This window comes from Podarcis liolepis, assembly GCF_965112155.1.
Source record: "Podarcis liolepis genome assembly, chromosome: 13".
Lineage (NCBI taxonomy): Eukaryota > Metazoa > Chordata > Lepidosauria > Squamata > Lacertidae > Podarcis > Podarcis liolepis.
Genome location: NC_139573.1, coordinates 30,354,200 through 30,374,521, shown reverse-complemented (window position 1 = coordinate 30,374,521; position 20,322 = coordinate 30,354,200). Strand labels below are relative to the sequence as shown.

Here is a 20,322-nt window from a genome sequence, read left to right as displayed (position 1 = left end):
GCAGCCCTGTTCAGGGAAGCTTTTAATGTTTAATAGGTTTTTGTATTTTAATATTCTGTTGGAAGCCTCCCAGAGTAGATGAGGAAACCATTATTATTATTATTATTATTATTATTATTATTATTATTATTACTTGTCCCTAAAGGAACAATCATGGCCCCATCTCCAGCCATACATTTAAGTTTCCCCAAAATATGTGTGCATAAGCTTCTCCCAGAAGCCATTCAAAATAAGTGTGCCAAAAGTAGACCATGAGTTGCCTGCTGGCATTGGCTCCAGTCTGCCTGTCTAAGCAAGTCCAAGACTCCAGAGGTTTCTAAGAGAGAAGGGAAGCACTTTGCACAGCAGGAGATTGAGCACAGACCTTTGCTGTAGATATTGACTGTTGCCTGAATCCACAGCGCACGCCTCTCATCCCATGTTCTTTCCTATGGCAGGGAGACAAAGGTGACCAGGGTCCTCCAGGAGAAAGAGGACTTCCTGGGGAAAGAGGGCTAGCAGGCAACCCAGGCCAACCTGGACCTGCAGGACCCCCGGGACCCCCAGGCCAGTCCCTTCCAGGAGCTCCAGAATGTGGTGGTGCCAATGGTGGAAATGAAAAGGTGAGACTGGGCCAGGGGGAGAGAACTGAGGTCACTTCCTGATGAGTTGTTTGTTGAGCATTCATCCTGATTGGCTTCCACAAAGTTTGTGGAGAGGTTAGACAGCTCTGAGCACCCATTTTGATTTATTTGGGGGGTGGGGGTTATGACGTCCCATCAAGAAGCTATCAACACACACCTTCCTGTGTGTTTTCCCATCACTTTGGTTATCACAAAAAGAAAAGACTGCTTTGTGGAGGGAGTGTGTGTGTTGTGCAACAGCACCAAGTCAACTTTAATTGGGCAACCGGAATGTGCCAATATGTGATTGATCCACAGCGGAAGATAGCAACACTTTGGAAGCACAGAGGCCAGGCGGGTTTCCAGGCTCTGTGCGTTAAAATCTTTTTCCAGCGCTTTGAAGTATCATCAACTTTATGAGCAAATGTTTTCAGGCTTTCAAGGAGGTTTCTAACACTTGGGCCCATGCTACAGTCCCAATCTGGATTGGCAGAGGCAGCACCGGTTATTTGCATGGAAAGAAAAGTTTCCATTTGTGTTAACTGAAGCTTTTCTTCCAGGCGTAGGAGAGATGTCCAATCCAGATTGGGACTGCAGCAGGGGGAAAGTATTAAAGTCCTCCCTGCCAGGTTCCCAATGCCTGCCGTTTATTTATTTTTTAAAAGCCATTCATGCAGCTGCTATTTTTTGGGAACAGCTTCTCTTCTGCTTTGGCCCTTCGACACTCACACATGCATTATATCAGCACAAGGTAGACATGGAATTGCAGCCCTGTCATGTCTTGTTTATCTTTTAAACCTAGTTCTTACTGAAGCGATAAGCTTTTATCAGGACTACGGATTGTGGGTAGGAGCTCGCATGGTTGAATACAAAGAAATTCCCTGCACACTGCGCCACTCTTCTCCCTTACATGTTAGCTTTCTGCATTTGGGGCTTTTTTGTGGAGGGAAATATTATCGCGTCGCTCCCACCTCCCATCTGAAGTGATCCAACTCAGACCCAGGTATATACTCTCAGGAAAAACTAGATCTTAGCTTTGGTTTCCTATTAAGTCAGACATCTTGACAAATGCATTACCAACTTCCCAAAGACGCCGAACGATATTTTTTCTGCCTCTTAAAAGATCAACAATACACCTTGTGCCTCTTGTCATTTTTCCTAGGGGGTCAGCATCATGGAAGGGCCCCCTGGTCCAATGGGCTACCCAGGTCTTCCTGGACCTCCAGGATACCCTGGTCAGGAAGGACCCCAAGGGCCCCCTGGCCTTCCAGGGCATGAAGGTCAGCAAGGTACTCCAGGCCTCCCTGGCACACCAGGCCAGCCTGGCCCACCAGGATCCACAGGGCCTGCAGGCATTCCAGGGCCAGTGGGGGCAGAGGGAATTCCCGGAGCCATGGGCCCTGAAGGGCATCCAGGACTTCCAGGCCACATGGGGCCACCAGGACCACCAGGCACCCCTGGGCAGAAAGGGCCTCCAGGACGAGAAGGGCTTCCAGGGAAGGACGGGCCAAAGGTAAGCAGTGCTGAAAGTGGGGTCATGGGTGAACTGTCAGAGGTGGGCAGCCTAATAGCAGGAAGGCAGGATGGAAGGGAGAGGAGAGCTAAATAAGATGGGCAGGAACAGGGACACGAACTTGCAGGCCTCCTCCTACCTACTCCCTGTAACAATGACAGGTATTTTGCTAGCTGGTAGATAAATGCCTGAATTTCCAAAGCAATTTGGGTGGGTCTCTGCTTGCCTTGAAGCAGAGTGGGTGGGTGGGTGTGAATCAGAGGCAAGGAACACCAGTGGCGTAGTGTGGGGGGTGCAGGGGGGGGCCGGCCGCACCGGGCGCAACATCTGGGGGTTTGGGTTAGGGGGCGCAAATCCACGGGTTAGGGGGCGCAAATTACTTGCCTTGCCCCGGGTGCTGACAACCCACGCTACGCCACTGAGGAACACCAAGCCTACATTTCTCTAATAATAATAATAATAGTAATAGTAATAGTAATAGTAATGTTGGTGCAGTGGTACCTCGGTTGTCAAACGTCATCTGTTCCGGAAGACCGTTCGACTTCCAAAACATTCGACAACCGAGGCACAAAGGGCTGCCTGCAATTTCCATTGAGAAAACTGAAAAACACACCGCAGAAGCCGTTCAGCTTCTGAGGTGTGTTCGAAAACAGAAGCAATTACTCCTGGGTTTTCGGCGTTCGAAAAACTAAACATTCGGCTTCTGAGATGCTCAGAAACCGAGTTACCACTGTACTTACAAACCTTGGGTTTCTGTTTTAGGACTTGTGATAATGTTTGTGGTTTATTCTTGCAGGGTGAGAAGGGTGAGTTTGGTCTACAGGGCCCTCCTGGCAATCCGGGTGTGAAAGGTGAAATGGGGCCTCAGGGTGCACCTGGGCCCATGGGTCCTCCTGGTGAGAATCAGGTGAGTGGAAATGCGCTTTGCTCTGAGCTAGCATGCTCTCTGATACCCATCTGGGATTGCTTACTTATGGCACACTAAGGCCTTGTACACATTCCTGCTTACTCTGCATCCAGTGCTCTCCCACCGCTGGTTTGTGAAGACATATACACACAACACTAACCACAATCCACACCTGTCCTGTAGTGTCTTGAGGAACGTTGCATTCTGACGTGTTTTCCTCCCACAAACCAGCTTCCATCTGATCTTGAGAGCCATGTGAAGGCATTAGGGTTGCCTGACCTCCAGGTCTGACCCGAAGTCCTCAGGTTTGCCTGCCCTCCATCCAGGTGGCAGGAGGAGGGTTTGAATGTCCAGGTGGATGGGAGTGCCTTTAATAGTAAAAATTACAATTATTAACAGAACTGTGCATTCAGCTTGAAGGCTCTAGCCCAGCAGGAGCTGGCTGCAAATTATAGCATAGACACTCTGAGCGATCTGCCTTCCTTCTCCTCTCTCCTCTCCCCTCTCCCAATTAACTTCCGTCTCCATGATCCACCAGGGGCCTCCCTCAGAACATCAAATAAATAAATAAAAAGGAGTATTCCATGGATGCCTAGATCCAGGTTTAGGGCAAGTACTCTTTGGTTAGAGGAACCCCAGCAGAGATTTAAAATCTCAAAATATGCAGCAATGTGAAGAGTGGAAATATAGGCTATTAGATCTTAAAAATAATCCCTTCTAAGTTGCTTCCAAAATTCCCCTCAGTGGCAGACTTTGGGCTCTCAAATTTCAGTAGCACCATGTGCAACACTAAAATTCTGCACGCACCCTGCCTCTTGCACTCCATTCGAAAGCATTATTTTAGCACTCCCTGCAATGCGGGGCCCAGTGTGACCATACCGGTCATGCTACCCTTAAACCGCTTCTGTTCCCTCTTCCCTTAGCATAGAAAGAGACCACATGTAAGTGGTTTACTTACAATCTCTTCAACAGTCATATTCATGTGTTTTTCCATACATCAGCAAGAAAACACAGGCAGTAAAACTTAGGTTCCAAAGTGGTGAATGCTTCTAAATTATTTATATAGAAACACAAAGATAGCTTGCTTAAGCCACACAGCCTTAGCTTGAAGCATCCAACTTAGACCTCCTTACAGGTAGGGTTCACATGATAATCCTTCCACCCAAGGTAAGGAGGAGTAACCTGGCCAAGCCTGGCAAGACAGCTTGCTCTGTGGTCTTAAAGCCTTCATGCATTAATTAGACTTAAGCATGCTGGTTATATGAGGTGCTTATCCCACAGAAGTGGGGTAAGATGGCCCCAAAGGCAAGCTAGTGTATAACTTACTTTCATCGAAACTTTCAAGACATTATGACCACAGACACGAGCCTGCCAAAGCATAGGGTGATCCTGGTTACATTTTAGAAGCTAAATGGACCCTGGAATTGTGATAGTTACGAGGCTTCCATTGCTTCCTATTGATCCTTGGGCCCTTGCCCCTCCATGCGGGACTGCTTTTTATTCTTCCTTGCCCCTTCCATTTCCGCCTTCCACTCCCCCAGTTGTTGCAAAAAAGAGAGGAGAAAATCCTTTTTTCTTCTTCTTAAGATGAACGGACGTTGAAAACTATACATATAAATATAAATGTATAATATATAATATAAATATAAATATATAAATATAAACAGGTATGTGCAAAAATTGTTCTTAATTGGCACATAAACACCAAAGTCTGCCAAGAACACAGGTCCGAAGGATCTGTCACATGCATGGGCAGTTGTTGGGGGGTGTTCCTTATGGGTTGCATCAATGCCCTTCTCTTCTCTCTTTGTAGTGCAACACTCGTGCAAGAGTTCCTGGGCCTCCCGGTCCTAAGGTGAGTATGAAGCCTATCAAGCAACATGGCAGAGATGGGGGGAAGCAGTGGCCTTCCAGATGTTCTTGGGCTCCAGCTCCCTTCAGTCCCAGCCAGCAATGTCAATGGTGAGGGATGATGGGGGCTGTAACCTGACATCTGCAGGGCTGCAGGTTCCCCAGCCCTACTTGTACTGGCATGCTTTCGAACTGCTAGGTTGGCAGGAGCTGGGACAGAGCAACAGGAAGGAGCTCACCCAGTTGCGGGGATTCGAACCGCCGACCTTCCAATCAGCAAGCCCAAGAGGCTCAGTGGTTTAGACCACAGCGCCACCCTTTCCCCCATCCCTGTCATACCAGCAGGAGAAACAAGGTGGTGCAGGCAGGGCATCCAAAATCTCTGTGTGTGGGCTACCACCGCAAAGACAACGGTGTGTAGTTAGGTTGTGGACTAGAGCTAACTTTGGATACCCTGGAAATTCTTTTTCTTCCTCACTTTCACCACTCCTGCCCCCAGTTACAAGGGGAAGAGTGGAGAGATGGGTGGTGGGCTGCCTCTCCTTCCTTTCTCTTTGGGTGATGCCCCTTCTTCAGAAGGATGCGATAGGAGCCCTCGCTCACTGAGCCCACCTCAAAGTTTTCATCATGAGCTGAAAGGATGCAAAAAGTGGGAAACCCAGATAACCCATGATCGCAAATTCTATTCATCCTTGTTCGTATCTGTGTTTATTTTTGCTCATATCCTCTTGTGATATGTGTCTCTTCCTCCCGAAAAAAAAATCCTTTTGTGTGTCTCTTCAGCATTCTTGCCATCTTATCTTCTCCCTGCTTCTCTGGTCTCTGTTTTGCCTTGTATCAAAAGCAGAGCGGCTGTGAGTCAGAGTTGAGGGACTCCAAGCGTACATTTTTCTTTAAAAATAAAAAATTAGTACTTACAAACTTTGGATTTCCGTCCCGCTCTCTCTCCCTTTCCCTCCACCTTCCTCTGCTTCTGCCTTGCCACTTGCGTATGTTTGCATCAGTGCTTTAAAACACAGCAAGGTTTGCTCCAATGCAGCTGTAAAATGGGAAAGTGCCGGGACAAAAAATAATCCCTGCTCCTACGTGGAGTTCTGAAGCACGGACCTGTGCCTGCAGAGTGCAGTGCAAAAGGATGTATAGCTAAGCCCTTAGTTTCATGCTCGCAGGGGCCTGTCTAATCAGTTAATCATGGATTAATCCTGGAATTGTAGAGCTGGAAGGGACCCTGAGGGTCATCTAGTCCAACCCCCTGCAATGCAGGAATCTCAGCTAAAGCAGACATGCAAGGAGGCCATCCAACATCTGCTTAAAAACCTCCAAGGAAGGAGAGTTCTCTCCTTGCAAAGAGCAGTGCAAAATAGCCAATTCTAAGAACTTTTGGGTATCAGCATGAATTTGTGTGTGTGTTTGACTACAAGGCCACAGACTTCCTGAGTTCATACTTTAAAGTGCAGGGAAGTTGCCTGCAACTTTAGATCTGCTTTGCTGGGTTGTGGCAAAAGCCCATTTACTACTCCAGCCATGTATTCCCCTGCAATCTTTTCAGAAGCAAAGAGCTGCAATGAAACCTAGGGGATGAAACAGCAGTTAATAACCCGGTTAGCCTCATCACACACTGAACAGAATTAGCAGCGCAAGTTTGTACACTGGGCAGGGGAAGCTGCTGTGAAAAAAGGCCTGTTTTGAACCTAGAGACTCTAAATACGGGGTGATTTAGAGTCCTCACGAACCATCAGCTTCAGGCAGTGCTGCTCACATGTTCATTGAAGTGTCCTTTGAGTTGGCGAGCCACCCTGTCTTCTTCCCGAAATTGGGTGTGTGGCGGGGGAAGGACCATCCCCAGGAATGTCATTCTCTAACTTGAGAGCTCCTGATCCTGGTTGTATCATAAGCTTATGAATAGGCTTGTCGCTGTGTCCCTGGCTGTACCTATAAGTGTGTCATGGTGATTTGACCTCCCGTTTGGTTTCTTTTTTTCCCCCTTGCAGGGTGAAAAAGGAGAACCTGGAGAACGGGTATGTAGTTGTGCAAAGAGGACCCACATCTTCAAAGCACTGTGATCCTTCTTCTTCTTCTTCTTCTTCTTCTTCTTCTTCTTCTTCTTCTTCTTCTTCAACTTGTTCTAAGGCCCTTCATTGTGTTTTCTTACCCAGGATTGCTGCAACTGCCCTGAAGCAACAAAAGCTGACTCGGACTCCTGGACACCTTTTACCTACCAAGAGGTACACTGAAATATGTTTTCCCCCACCCTGCCATTTAGGATTGGTGGTCTTAACGCTGAGTGCACGGGGCAGTGTTTCCTCCAAGGATCAGCTAAGGGGAAACTTGTGCTTGGTGCAGTGGCGTAGCATGGGTTGTCAGCGCCCAGGGCAAGGCAAGTAATTTGCGCCCCCTAACCCGTGGATTTGTGCCCCCTAACCTGTGGATTTGTGCCCCCTAACCCTAACCCCCAGATGTTGCGCCCGGTGCGGCCTGCCCCCCCTGCACCCCCCACGCTACGCCACTGGCTTGGTGTCTGCTACAAGCCTTTGTCTGTGGAGCAACAAAAAACAAAAGCGGAAGCCAATGTAGGGCGAAAGGTATTTTAGTGGGCTTTCAGTGCAAGTCTGAATTGTCATGAGCCAGGGGTCAGCAAACTTTATCAGCAGGGGGCCGGTCCACTGTCCCTCAGACCTTGTGGGGGGCCGGACTATATTTGGGGGGGGGGGGAATGAACGAATTCCTATACCCCACAAATAACCCAGAGATGCATTTTAAATAAAAGCATACATTCTACTCATGTAAAAACACCAGGCAGGCCCCACAAATAACCCAGAGATGCCTTTTAAATAAAAGCACACATTCCACTCATGTAAAAACATGCTGATTCCCGGACCATCCGCAGACCGGATTTAGAAGGCGATTGGGCCACATCCGGCCCCTGGTCCTTAGTTTGCCTGCCCATGTCATGGGCCATATTGGAGGAGGTGTTTCCCTAGGATCTCCTCTTAGGGTGCACACAGGTTGTAGAAAAAACACCCCCCAAAACCATCAACAATTCTTGAGCATGTCCCACTGCTTCTCCTCATCCCCAAGAGTTCCATCATATTGATACATGCATGTTCCAAAGCGATGCCAATATTAAGAGCCAAAAGTGCAGTGTCAGGAGACTCTCCCAGCCTTTGCTAACGGTGGTTGTGTTCCCAAGTGTGCCCTGCCATGGGTGTAAACATCCTGAATTTCTGCAGTCAATAGGAAAAGAGGCAGGGGTGTGTGCGGATTATGTATTAAGTAAAAATGACATGGGTGGGCAAGATGTGCCTGTGAGCAATATCAGGATATTGAGTTGGCGTCTTTTTCTTCTCCTCCTCCTCCAGAATGGCAAAGGAGACCTTGAGATATATGGCTCGATTGCCAGCCGTGTAAGCCAGCCATTTCATCTTCTCCAACAAACCTTGGTTTGGTTTTGGTTGTTTTTTTGAAAAAAAATTGTATCTTGCCTTCAGAATGTGCTGTCTTCCCAATCTTGGCCTTTTCCTTAAAAAAAAAAAAAACCAGAACAGAACAGATAAAAAGAAGCACTTTTGCCTAAATTGGGAGTAGGGAACCTTTTTCAGTCTGAGGGCTGGCTTCCCTCGTGGCAGCCTTATGGGGTCCATGTGGTGGGGGTGGCCAGAGGCAAAAGTAGGTGGAGCAATGGATGCGACTCCTACCTTTGAATAGGAGGATACATTCCAGCCATGCAAAAGTCACAAGTTTCAGACACGCATACAAACCATCCCTCCATCCAGGCTAGCAGGCAGGGCCAGCCCAGGACACTAGAGGCAAAACACAAATTGTTGCCCTTGTCCCCTCTGCTGCATGCTTGCATGCTACTGTTCACCCACCACACACCTGCCTGGCATGCACCCGCTGTCGCATGCACGCAGGGGCATGCAGCTGCGAGTGTACCGTGGGGGGGAGAGAAGATCATGAGCGGTGTGCTCCTCAGAGGCCAGATCTGCTGCCCCTCCCAGCTGTCCAGAGCTTGCTGCCCTGAGACTGCTTCATCTTGCCTCATGGGTAGGCTGATCCTACTAGCAGGAGGCGTAATCACAGTTCAAGGCACAGTCCAGCCAGGCGAAAGCACTCGAGAAGGGCTTGGTGATGGGATGCAGGTAGAGAGCCCCAGAGGGCTCTGCATTTGACCTCTTGACCCCAGTTTCCACCCACCACCCCAGACTAAATGAGCATTGTATGGAACCAAAGATCCCAGGCTGACTTCCTTAGAGCACTGGAGTCCACCTGAGTCTTGCACGAGAAACAGCTGTGCAAGCAGGCAAGCTATTCACCAGCCCATTCAGACGTCAAGGTGTGAAATGTAATGGTGTTTGCAAAGTCCGGTTTCAGAATGCAGATAACACCCAGTGTCTCTGTTCCCTTCTCTGCTTCTTCTAGGGTCCTCCAGGCCCTGCAGGAAATCCTGGCATGCCTGGGCCCCCAGGCCCTCCTGGACCACCGGGAGTTATTTACCTTAATGTAAGTGATCCTCATCCCCCACCCAAAAAAACCCCACCTCAATATTAGGGGAGATGGAGCAGCCACATGGTATTTAGAAGAGTGACTTGTGGAAAGCTAGGGATCTGTCTCTTCAGCTGTTTTTTAAACATCACATACATGGGATGGGCTTTTTCTTGCTTTGTGGGATTTTGTATCTAATACTGAAAGCTATCCCCCTTTCCTCTTTAACCTGTATTTTTTCCTTCCCCCACCTCCCATCTGTCTATTTCCAGAGGGTGATCCCTATCCCACCCAGGAGGCATTGCAAGCAACCGGTGAGTTGGCAGGGCCAAATGGTGGCTTTTTCGCTGCTCTCTAATACGTCTTGCAAAGACAAGTAGCGCCAGGCACCACCAAAAGCATTGTTCAGCAATCCAAGCCTCTGTTGCATGAGAGGAAGGCCAAAGGAATATTTCCTGTGCGGAACAAACAGAAATGTTTGGTTCTGGTGTAGCAGCAGCCTTGGCTGAAATAGTAGTAGTAGTAGTAGTGGTGGTGGTGGTATTTAATACATAATTGGCAAATGCATTTCATTAATTAATTGCTCTTTACAAAATTAAAAAAAGGTCTCAAAGCAACTTGCAATAATTTAAAATACAAAGTACCATAAGTTGAACCACAACCAAAATTTACAGAAATGGTTGGGTACAACAGACGGTGTGAAAGCAGGCAGTGCTAGTCTGCAGACAAAATTAATGCTGCTGGCCCCTGAACTTGGTAGAAGCTCCCCACACATAAGACACAGCCCTGTGGGTTAAGGGTCCCTTGCTCAGCAAGGAGGCCGATTTAAAAACCTTTTGATTCCATTTTTCACTGAGTCCCACCCCAAACTGGGCAAGGTGTTTTCTGCACACTCCATTCGTCTCTATAACTTGGCTAATGTGGTGCTCATCTCTGTGCTCTTTGTTTTCTTCCAGTTGAGCCAGGACCCATCTTTGGATTCAGGTGCGAGCCGTTTTCTCTCTGGCTAATAATGTGCGACTACTGCGGTTTGATGTGGCTTGCATATCTATCCAGCATATGGCCAACCGGCAGCCACTTTGGGAGGGCGCAAGGATATAGTCTGCAGAGGGTTTTTCTCTGACTCTGCAATCTGTTGTTCCACCGGTTCTTTGATGAATGCAGCCTGTGGATGACACAATATTAGCCCAGGACTTGCATATACGCTTCTAGTAGACGTTTAGCCCTAGCCAGTCCCTTCTTCACCACCTTTACAAGGGAAGAGAAAGTTGTGGAAATGCATGCAATGTGCCCTGTTTGGGTGTTTTCCCACAGTCTTCCTTGCCACCACTGGCAGTATACTGGTCTTGGAATTTGAACTGTGAGTGTGTTGCCAAGTCAGTAAGTAAGGAAGAATTGTTGTCTGCCAGCCATTCTAATTTAGAACCATTAATAAGCAGCACTTCAGGATGTTGTTTACAGACTCTCCTCTTTTGGGGTGGGGAGCTTTTTCTTGTACAGTTGATGGAATATTTGCTTCCTGCCACAAAGGGATGGATGGTGGCTGGTTTGTTCATTCTGTCGTTTTTCTGCTGTGCAGATGATGGGCTGTCTTTGAAGGATTCTTCCAATGAAAACCAGTATGGGTTTAAGGTATGTCACCTTCATTCTTCTCCTTTCTGATACTCCCTCCAAAGTTAGTCCAAGGTAAAGAGCTGAACAAGTTCAAGTAGAGGGAACCAGGCAAAGGGCCTTCTCAGTGGTGGCGACCGCCCTGTGGAATGCCCTCCCATCAGATGTCAAGGAAATAAACAACTACCTGACTTTTGGAATACATCTGAAGGCAGCCCTGTTTAGGGAAGTTTTTAATGTTTGATGTTTTATTCTGTTTTTTCTGTTGGGAGCCACCTAGAGTGGCTGGGGAAAACCAGCCAGATGTGGGGTATATTATTATTATTATTATTATTATTATTATTATTATTATTATTATTATTATTATTTTCATCCACCACCAGCTCCTCTACACATGAGATTTAGAAATTCACTTCAAATAATCTGGATTTCTTCACACCCTCAATGAAATCTCCTTCAGCTATCTCATTTCTCAGTTATCAGAGAAATGTTTTTCTCTGTCCTGAGACAATATGCTTCTTATCTGAAAGCCAGGGGTTGCAGGTGGAACAAAAGTTATAAATTCTGTTCAAACAATACACAGCTACTAAGTGTTAGGTTAGTAGCCACTAGATTCTACAATAATAATCTAAGGATCACTGAAGCAGCTCGGGAGTACCCCTTTCGTTAAGGTGAGTAGCAAAAACCAAACAAATACATTTTGCTAGTATAAACCTAAAACTTCTGTAACTTATCAAAATGACAATAGTTGAACTAAAAATGTAAAGCATGGCATAAATCATCCCCCTGATGAAGTCTAGTCTTGTGCCAAATTTCAAAATGATCCACTGAAAATTGCCAACGATACAGTAAGTTAAAGGGTGCTGAAAATTGACACATTGACCCTTTTTACTCCATTTTTTATACAATCTTGTCATATATTTGTTTCCAATTTGGGTGGAAAGCTATAGAGTAATTCAAGCTCCTTGAAGACATGTTTTCATTGGTTTCATGACGTTCTGAGGAGCACTTCAAACGTTATTATGGTTTTATTGCCCCATTAAGGCCTATAATAGCCACTGTTGGCAAAATAATATGATGTGTGTGCCATATAAATACTGAAGCAATATTCATGGACCGTTCTTCAGTGTTTGCAGAGGGAGCCACCTAGCGAATAGGATGTGTAATGCCTGTTGTTTTAGTTGTGGGACCGACCAGGAGACACCCGCCGTGGGGCTGTGGTCACATTTGGAAGCCTGATAAGTTACTGTGGCCACCACACAGATCCCCCAAGAACATGATGTGCACATTCCACAGCCACACACACCCTAAAACACACACACATTGCTACCCCACACATCCCAGCACGTACACAGAAACACGCACACCACAGACACTCCACCCAGGCATAAACAGTTTACTCACTGAAGGATTCCTGTAGCAATACGGCAAGGCTCAGGTGTTTCATAAGTCATTACAGGGCCAGAACAATGTGGAGCATTTTTGCAGGTCCAGGCACTTCATTGAGGCCTGAGAGACCAAATAAAAACGTGGGGGCACATATAGCAAATTTTAAGCTTGTGATGTGGCACAACTGTTGTCGCAGCATGTTTCTCAAAGCATCAGCCTTAGCATCCTATTTCCTGGCTTTGTGGACCTTGAGAGGCAGCCTAAGATAGCCTTAACTCTGGTCAGCCTTAACCGAAAGGTCTCTTGAGCGCTGAATTGCAAAGCCTTCCACCAGTTGAGGATAAGTGTGCTTTTAATAAAGGCACCTGCTCTTCCTTTACTTTCCAGCACTCCACGTGGATCTTCAAGTCAAAAGAGCTGATGTTCAAATCGGCCTCCTCCATTCCTGAAGGCAGCTTGGTCTACGTCAGTGAAGGGAATGAAGCTTTCTTCCGAACCCCCAAGGGATGGAGCAGGCTTCTGGTAGGAAAACATTGGGACACTGATGTGCATGACTCTGTAGATGTGCAGCACTCAGACTCGCTCAATATCTGATACACAAGCATCTGGTTGGCCACTATATGAAACAGGAGAATGGACAGCCACTTACCAGGGATGATGTTGTAGTGGGTTTATTGCATCAGCAGGAGGTAGGACTGCTCTATGATTCCCTGGACTGTTTAGACCCTTTGCCCTGATCCAAGAGGGCTGCTCAGCTGCTCTCTTTATTTTTAAAAATCAGGATGAGATTAAGTTATGCTTTTGTGGCTTGCTTGCTTGAGCTACCTGGGCAATGCTTGCCCTGATGGCATTTTTAAAAAAACTTTTCGCGCATGAGAACAAATGCTCGTTTTTTTACACATTTCGGTCCAGCCTTATCCCTGTTGTGTTTCTATTGTCTCTTGATCAGCTGGAGGATTCAGAGTCTTTACTGGTTGGAGATGACCCTTCGGTGTCTACAGACAGAAATCAGGTGTGGACTTCTTCCAGCTTGTAATGCTTTGCCATTGCCTGTTCAGCAGGTCTCCTGGGTTTTGCTGTGGCTTAAGTTAAAGGGCTGAAAGTGGGGAGAGCAAAGAAACCGAAAGCCCATAAAATATTACACCCATTTGGGTGGCGCACTTGCAGAAGAACATACTTAACTGCTGGATAAAGTAATGATGAAATTAAGTGATATAAACCCCTTTGAGTAATAAATTTCATCTATTTGTAAAGCACCTCGTCTACACTCCAACAACTTCTTACTCCAGCCTCAGCAGGCCTATTTAATTCTTCTCAACAACTGCCCCACCACAGCTACAGACAGGCAGAAAACTCTTACTGGGAACAGGCTGCATGCACTGCTGCTGCTAGCGCCTTCATCACCTTCCTAGTTCTCTTGCACTCCGTGCATAGCTAGTAGGAGGGGCAGATGGTGTCTGGGGGTGGCAATATTTGCTGCAGTTTATGTGTGCATGCAGTATTTGAGTTTAAGCTGAGTCACATTAAAAAATGGTTTTGTTTCACCGTGTATCCTGTCTTCCTAGGTCCAAAACGACAAGAGCCAAGCAACCGTCCAGACTGTACCACCTAGCATCCCCCAGAGGATCCCTTCAGTAAGTTCAACAGGAGAGGAGTGTAAGGCAGTCAAGCTGCTGGCACAACAACTTGCCTTTTCTTCTTCTTTTTGAGTGTTGTCTCAGGCAAAGAATTTAGCAGCAGTGGGTGGGGAGAGACACGGGTGGCGCTGTGGTCAAAACCACTGAGCCTCTTGGGCTTGCTGATCAGAAGGTCAACAGTTCAAATACCCACTACAGGGTGAGCTCCCGTTGCTCTGTCCCAGCTCCTGCCAACCTAGCAGTTTGAAGGCATACAAGTGCAAGTACAGTGGGACCTTGGTTCTCAAACTTAATCTGTTCCAGAAGTCTGTTTGACTCCCGAAACCATTCGAAAACCAAGGCGCGGCTTCTCATTGGCTGCAGGAGCTTCCTGCACTCAATCGGAAGCCGTGTCAGACGTTTGGCTTCCAAAAAAAGTTCACAAACCGGAACACTCACTTCCAGGTTTGCAGCATTTGGGAGCTGATTTGTTTGGGGGGCAAGCCGTTTAACAGCAAGGGACCACTGTAGATATATAGGTACTGCTGCAGTGGGAAGGTAAACGGCATTTCCGTGCACTCTGGTTTCCTAGTTTCCGTCATGGTGTTCCGTTGCGCCAGAAGCAGTTTAGTCATGCTGGCCACATGACCCGGAAAGCTGTCTGTGGACAAACGCCAGCTCCCTCGGCCTGAAAAGCAAGATGAGCGCCGCAACCCCATAGTTGCCTTTAACTGGACTTAACCATCCAGGGGTCCTTTACCTTTACCTTTTTAAATAGACCTTGCTGTACCAACCTCTTCTTTCTGGAGGCCCCCTTGAAGATAATGGTGCAAAACCTGGCAAGGCCATAACAAGAACCTGACTGGTTGATTGACACCACTCCTCTGGTTGATCTACTCCACCCTGTTGTCCTCCTTAGGTGTCAGGTGTTTAACTAAAATCCCTCAATTTTTCTAGCTCCGCCTAGTGGCCCTCAACATCCCCCTGACTGGTAGCATGAATGGGATTGGTGGCGTTGACCTGCGGTGCTATCGGCAGTCACAGGAGGCGAAGCTGCGTGGAACTTTCCGGGCCTTCCTGTCATCATCCACTCAAAGCCTAGTCTCCATCGTGAAGAGAACTGACAGGAACCTGCCTATTGTCAACCTTAAGGCTAGTAGCAACATCCTGTTGATATCTTGATTTGATGCAGACATCTTTTCTGAGGAAAGCACTGGTGCCTGATGAAAAAGGCATGTGGTGCTTGCCTAGCAACTGCCCAACTAATTCTCATGATAAGTGATGACCCTAGCAGGCACTCCTATGTTTTTGGGAAGGGCAGGATTCTTGTGCCTTCCGCTGCTATGGCTGAGGCACTTGGGTTGTAGAATAATGTTGTGGGGCCTGCAGCCTCTGTTGACTGTTTTCTAGCTTGAAAAGCATTGTTTCTGTTGCAGGGCCAGCTGCTGGCAAAGAGTTGGAATTCCCTCTTCAGTACTGCTGCTCGTTTCAATTCCCCAAAGTCCCCCATCTACACATTCAATGGGCGCAATGTCATGACAGATCCTATGTGGTGAGTAACATGTAGGGAAAGAAAGCATCTGTAGGGATATGTGACCATATGGGAGGTACAAGCAGGGCATCCCAAACTATATTCACCAGTTCCCCCATAAGTGGGATTGTACCTAATTGGGGAATATCTAGGTGAGGAAAATATTCAGGAGGCCCAGAAGGGGCAAATTAATGGGTAATGAGGTCCAGCATATTAGATTTCTGGGGGAGGTTTTTGAAGCACACAGGTGAGGAGTTCAGAACCTACATCTTGCCTATTGCATACCTCCCCTGCTCCACAGCTTGTCTCTCCATGTGCTTTTCTTCTCCACTTACCATGAGTAATGGAAGGAACCATGACCATGGACTCAGCTATACAGCTGCAAATAAAACATTTTAAGTGTACTGTAAAGTACAATACACAAATGTGACACTAGATGGCGACCATGAGCTATGGCACATTCAATATATTTTTCAAAACTTTTTTTTAAAAAAAGCATTTTCACAGCGTTTTTTAAAAAAATGTGTGTAGATTCCACCTATCTATGAAAAACACCTGGGCAGAGGAGCTGCTGGGAGGTGTAAATGGAATCTGCCAGAAACACTGGGCTGTGCTTCCCTTTTGCTGTTAAATTCAGATCCAACCTCTTTCTGTGCTATTGGGATGATAGTTCCACATTTAAACACATGCAGCCACAGCCATTGTGTCTAGTTTGGCCCTTGGGAATAATGGATTGAGACAAGATAGGATGGGTGCTTTTTTGTGCCATGCAGTTGACTTCAGCTATCCACTTTTGTATGTCCCTGCTGTTTGTATGTTCAGGAGACAAAAGGCAGTCTGGCATGGTGTCAAACAACTGGGAGGCCAGGCCGAAAATCAAGACTGTCAGGAGTGGCGAACAGCCTCCAGCCAGTCCAAAGGCCTTGCCTCACCTCCAGCCGGAGGCAAGTTCCTCACAGCGGACACACATAGCTGCTCAGACTTCCTGATTGTTCTGTGCGTGGAAAATGCCTTCTGAGATGAGTGCAGCTTCAGATCAGCAAGGAACAGCAGAAGGAGCCAGTTGCTACAAAGGCTGGATCAGGATGAATGAAGTAAGCCTTTGACCCTTAAGACACATGAGGTGGAAAATGCAGGTACCCATCCTTCCACCCCAGCTGGGAAAGAATGTTTGAGAGGAAAGAAAACCATGCATCGCCTGCACCTCAGCAAGCTGTCATGTGTGCTGATGTGTAGAATCAGCAGCTCACACAGGCAGGTGCAAAAGGGGCTTCTGCTTTGTTACAATGTGTGTACCTGGACTTACATGTGCACCACCAGCACTCATGTACAGTATGCTCATATACACACTGCTGAGAGGTTTAGGAACTTTTGCTGGAGTTATGACGTGTGCTTGTTATGGATGTGTGTTACCCCTTATGCCCACAAGAAGCTCTCACATGAAGAAACAAAGAAAGCTTGGTTTATTATACAAGGTGTGACCGGAATATTCGGTGAATGGTCACAGAAATTGGACAGCGAGAAATATTCAAACATACATACCTTACAGGCCTTCAAAGTAGGCCCCCTCTGATACAATGCACCATTGACAACATTAGTACAGTAGAACTGTTGGAAACGTCTGGAGAAGTCCTCTTTTCGTACTGCATTCGGTTCCCTTGCACCTTGGAAGTGTGAAATGTTGAAAAATCTGTGCCCTTTCAGTGCAAATTTCAGTTTTGGAAAAAGAAAGAAATCTGGTGGGACAAGATGAGGAGAATATGGAGGATGGGACAACTCAGTAACCTCAGTAATGATTTCACACGGAATATGCAATTCTTCCACCATCATTCAGACAGACAAACGCCAATCCCACATCAATAACGCACGAACTTTGTCGACATTTGCCGCCGTTCCGCTCGTTGACAACCTGCCACACCGAGGGTCATCTTCGATGGTTTGCCGCCCTTCACGAAAACACTTAAACCACTCATACACTGTCTTTCAAGTTACTGCTTCATATCCGTACACAATTGTGAGCATTTTGTGGGTTTCCGATGCTGATTTACCCAATTTGAAACAGAATTTCATATTGACTCTCTGCTCCATTTTCAGTCACAATGCACTGAACTATTAACAGCTACTAAACGCTACCACATGAACGTAGGCCTGTTAACAAATGCCGAGACACGTGCACATATGTTAGCTGAAATACGGATGAATGCCTCCCACATGTCTCCGCGAATCCAGCAGTTCCCATTATTGCAAACAGGGGTGATTCACCTTACTTTCTGGTCACATCTTGTATAAAACAGGAGCAACAGAATATATAAAAATGCTGCTTTAGACGGCAAAGTTACAGTCTAAGCAGGTAGCAAATTACAATACATACACACTTTGATTAGAGATTCCCTAACTATTCTAAAGGCCTACAGAAGCATGGGCATGACAATTTTGTCATAAACCCACACTAGAAGGGGGGCGGGGAGGAAAGCATACCTGTCTCTAAAGCAAAGCAGACGTGTGCAGAGTCCTAAATATCTCTGGGTTAAGTGCTGTCCTGTTGGAGCTGTGAAAGCTAACAGGCCTTTGAATCTAGATTTTTAAAATACCTTTATGCCATGATCTACGGAGATAAACCACACCATAAATTCAGATTCCCACATCCCTCTTTACAGCTTCGGCACATCTCTCAGAAGATATGTGTGTGTGCATGCATTTGTGTGCACGCACTCACAGAGATACGTGTGCATGCACATAGATTTACAACCTGTTCTCTGTTTAGCAAAAAAAGGTGGCAGAAGGGATGTATTGTGTACAGGAATTTTTATGGAATGTTGTGGCTTTTTCCCCACAGTGTTCCTGCATGGGTAAACATAGATCTCACAAAGAAAAGGCAGCATCTAGGTTGCAGACACATTTACATTTTTGGAACTATTGAATTCTACAGCAGGGAGGTGTTAACATCTGTGGGACAGCTCCTGCACACTCCTGCACTAGCAAAATGACCTGCGACCAAAGCATTTCTGGCAGGTCGAGCACCCTCTTGAAAACAGCCCAAAGAACTGCAACAGCGACCTTTCTAGGCAGCTTGATCTGTTCCTATACTGTGTTTATGAGGCTGATACTACACTGTTACATATCACAAATACTAGTAAGGAAAACCCATACAGTAAGGTTGTCATACATCAGGGAAAACCTGGACATGCCAATCCAGGCAGATTTTTAAATTTTAAAGGAAATGTCTGAGTTGGGGGGGGCGGGTCTCAGGCTCAGGCAGCTTGGACTCAAGCTGCTCTGCACACCGCAGCCACTGCTAGCCCAAACCAGGCAAAGAGGCACACAGGGAGCAGCAGAGGCCTTGTGCACCCACGTGTCTCTTTCCCCGGCTCAGGCTGGCAGCGGCTCGGGCTGCCCTCTTTTTTGCTCTTCAATATATGGCAACCCTATCATACAGTCACCTTCACACATGACATTAGAAGTTCTTGGACTTCTTGATCTGAAATGTTGGGAGAGTGTTCTTTTAACTTCAAAATGCCGCCCCCCATGAGAGAAAGTTTGGTTGCTTGTTTCTTTTTAAAAACTGCTTCCAGTTTAATAAAGATGCTATTTTGAATAACCTTCTCCAGCTTTCCCTAAACCTAACAAAATTGGTTGATTTGAGCATATGGAACAGCAGTTATGACAAAGAAATGAATGAGAAGCTCTTTATGATCTACTGGGATCAGATAGCCCAGCTAAACCCAAAATACTCCCAAGAGTGACAAGAGGATCAATATATGTAGAAAATTCCCTAATTGCTACAAGGTTCTCATTCTAGCAATGTGGAATTCATTTGTCCTGGACTCTGAACACCACCGGTGGAATCTGGAATCATTCCATTACATCTATTAAACTTAACTGGTGAAAGGTGCCATTCATGTAACACTTTAATCCCCCCTTTGATTAGTTGCAATGCAGTTACTTATTTTATTATGAAAAACAGATCCTCATTGTCCTATAATTTCCTCCCTACAATCCTATTTCCTCTCACCTTCAACTTTTGAATCTATTCCTTGTTTCCTCACTCCTGTATTAAGTCATTTTACTGACTGTACATTTGTTTACAATATATCAAAATAAATTAATTTATGTTAGCACAATATATTTTTCAACAAGTTTTTTTTTAAAGGATAGCTTAGTTGGTTAGAGGGGTTTTTAATCTCATCCATCTTTTGACATGTTTCTTCACACTGTAATAAGGCTCCATGATGGAGAAGGTCCGATGTGAAATAAAAATTGTTTGTCATTCTCTTTTGCTTCTGTGTCATGTCTTTTCAACTGTCAGCATCCAACTACTTGTGGACTTTTATAGCGCACAATAAACAAAGCTAATCAGCATAACACAACCATAAAACAGCATAAAAATACTGTTCAATAGAGTCTCACAGATGGGTCTCTCCTGGGAATTTGTGGTAGCCCAGAGATTATTGTGGGGTGTGCATACCTCCAGTTTCTTATTCTTTATTTTCTATCTATTTTAGAAATTATTGACATGAAGTAGCCATGCTTGGCAATGGGCTTGTCCACACTTTCCTTGGGAAAACCCACTCTTTACTGCTGAATCAGAGCACACATCAGTTGGGCTTTTCGTACATTGATGTATCCTCTGATTCAGCGATAAAGAGTGAGTTTTCCCAGGGGAAGTGGTGGGGCAAACAGAAAACCACTTGGTCTCGTGCTTTCTAGGCGTGAGACAAGCAAAGTATGGACAAGTCCAGTGTCTTACACCAACAGGAAGGAAACATTGGGCAAGACACAAATCTCCTAGAGCAGTGGTTTTGAACTGGTGGGTCAGGAGG

General features: G+C 46.3%; 1 protein-coding gene across 4 annotated transcripts in view; it reads left to right on the top strand.

Annotated features, from left to right (window-relative positions):
- The window catches only part of LOC310690521 (uncharacterized protein), a 49,997-nt gene extending 30,223 nt beyond the window's left edge, over positions 1-19,774 (top strand). For 3 of the 4 annotated variants that reach the window (XM_083469600.1, XM_083469601.1, XM_083469598.1), the window contains 17 exons: positions 438-602; positions 1,765-2,115; positions 2,912-3,022; positions 4,836-4,877; positions 6,865-6,891; positions 7,030-7,098; positions 8,233-8,277; positions 9,293-9,373; positions 9,628-9,669; positions 10,312-10,339; positions 10,935-10,987; positions 12,743-12,877; positions 13,305-13,367; positions 13,921-13,989; positions 14,929-15,123; positions 15,408-15,523; positions 16,325-19,774. In XM_083469600.1, coding sequence (XP_083325726.1) covers positions 438-602; positions 1,765-2,115; positions 2,912-3,022; positions 4,836-4,877; positions 6,865-6,891; positions 7,030-7,098; positions 8,233-8,277; positions 9,293-9,373; positions 9,628-9,669; positions 10,312-10,339; positions 10,935-10,987; positions 12,743-12,877; positions 13,305-13,367; positions 13,921-13,989; positions 14,929-15,123; positions 15,408-15,523; positions 16,325-16,520 — 1,788 coding nt within the window. In that variant the 3' untranslated portion in view covers positions 16,521-19,774. The remainder of the gene's footprint in view (positions 1-437; positions 603-1,764; positions 2,116-2,911; positions 3,023-4,835; positions 4,878-6,864; positions 6,892-7,029; positions 7,099-8,232; positions 8,278-9,292; positions 9,374-9,627; positions 9,670-10,311; positions 10,340-10,934; positions 10,988-12,742; positions 12,878-13,304; positions 13,368-13,920; positions 13,990-14,928; positions 15,124-15,407; positions 15,524-16,324) is intronic. The other variant, XM_083469599.1, reaches the window with a different exon arrangement.
- The last annotated feature ends 548 nt before the right edge of the window (positions 19,775-20,322 follow it).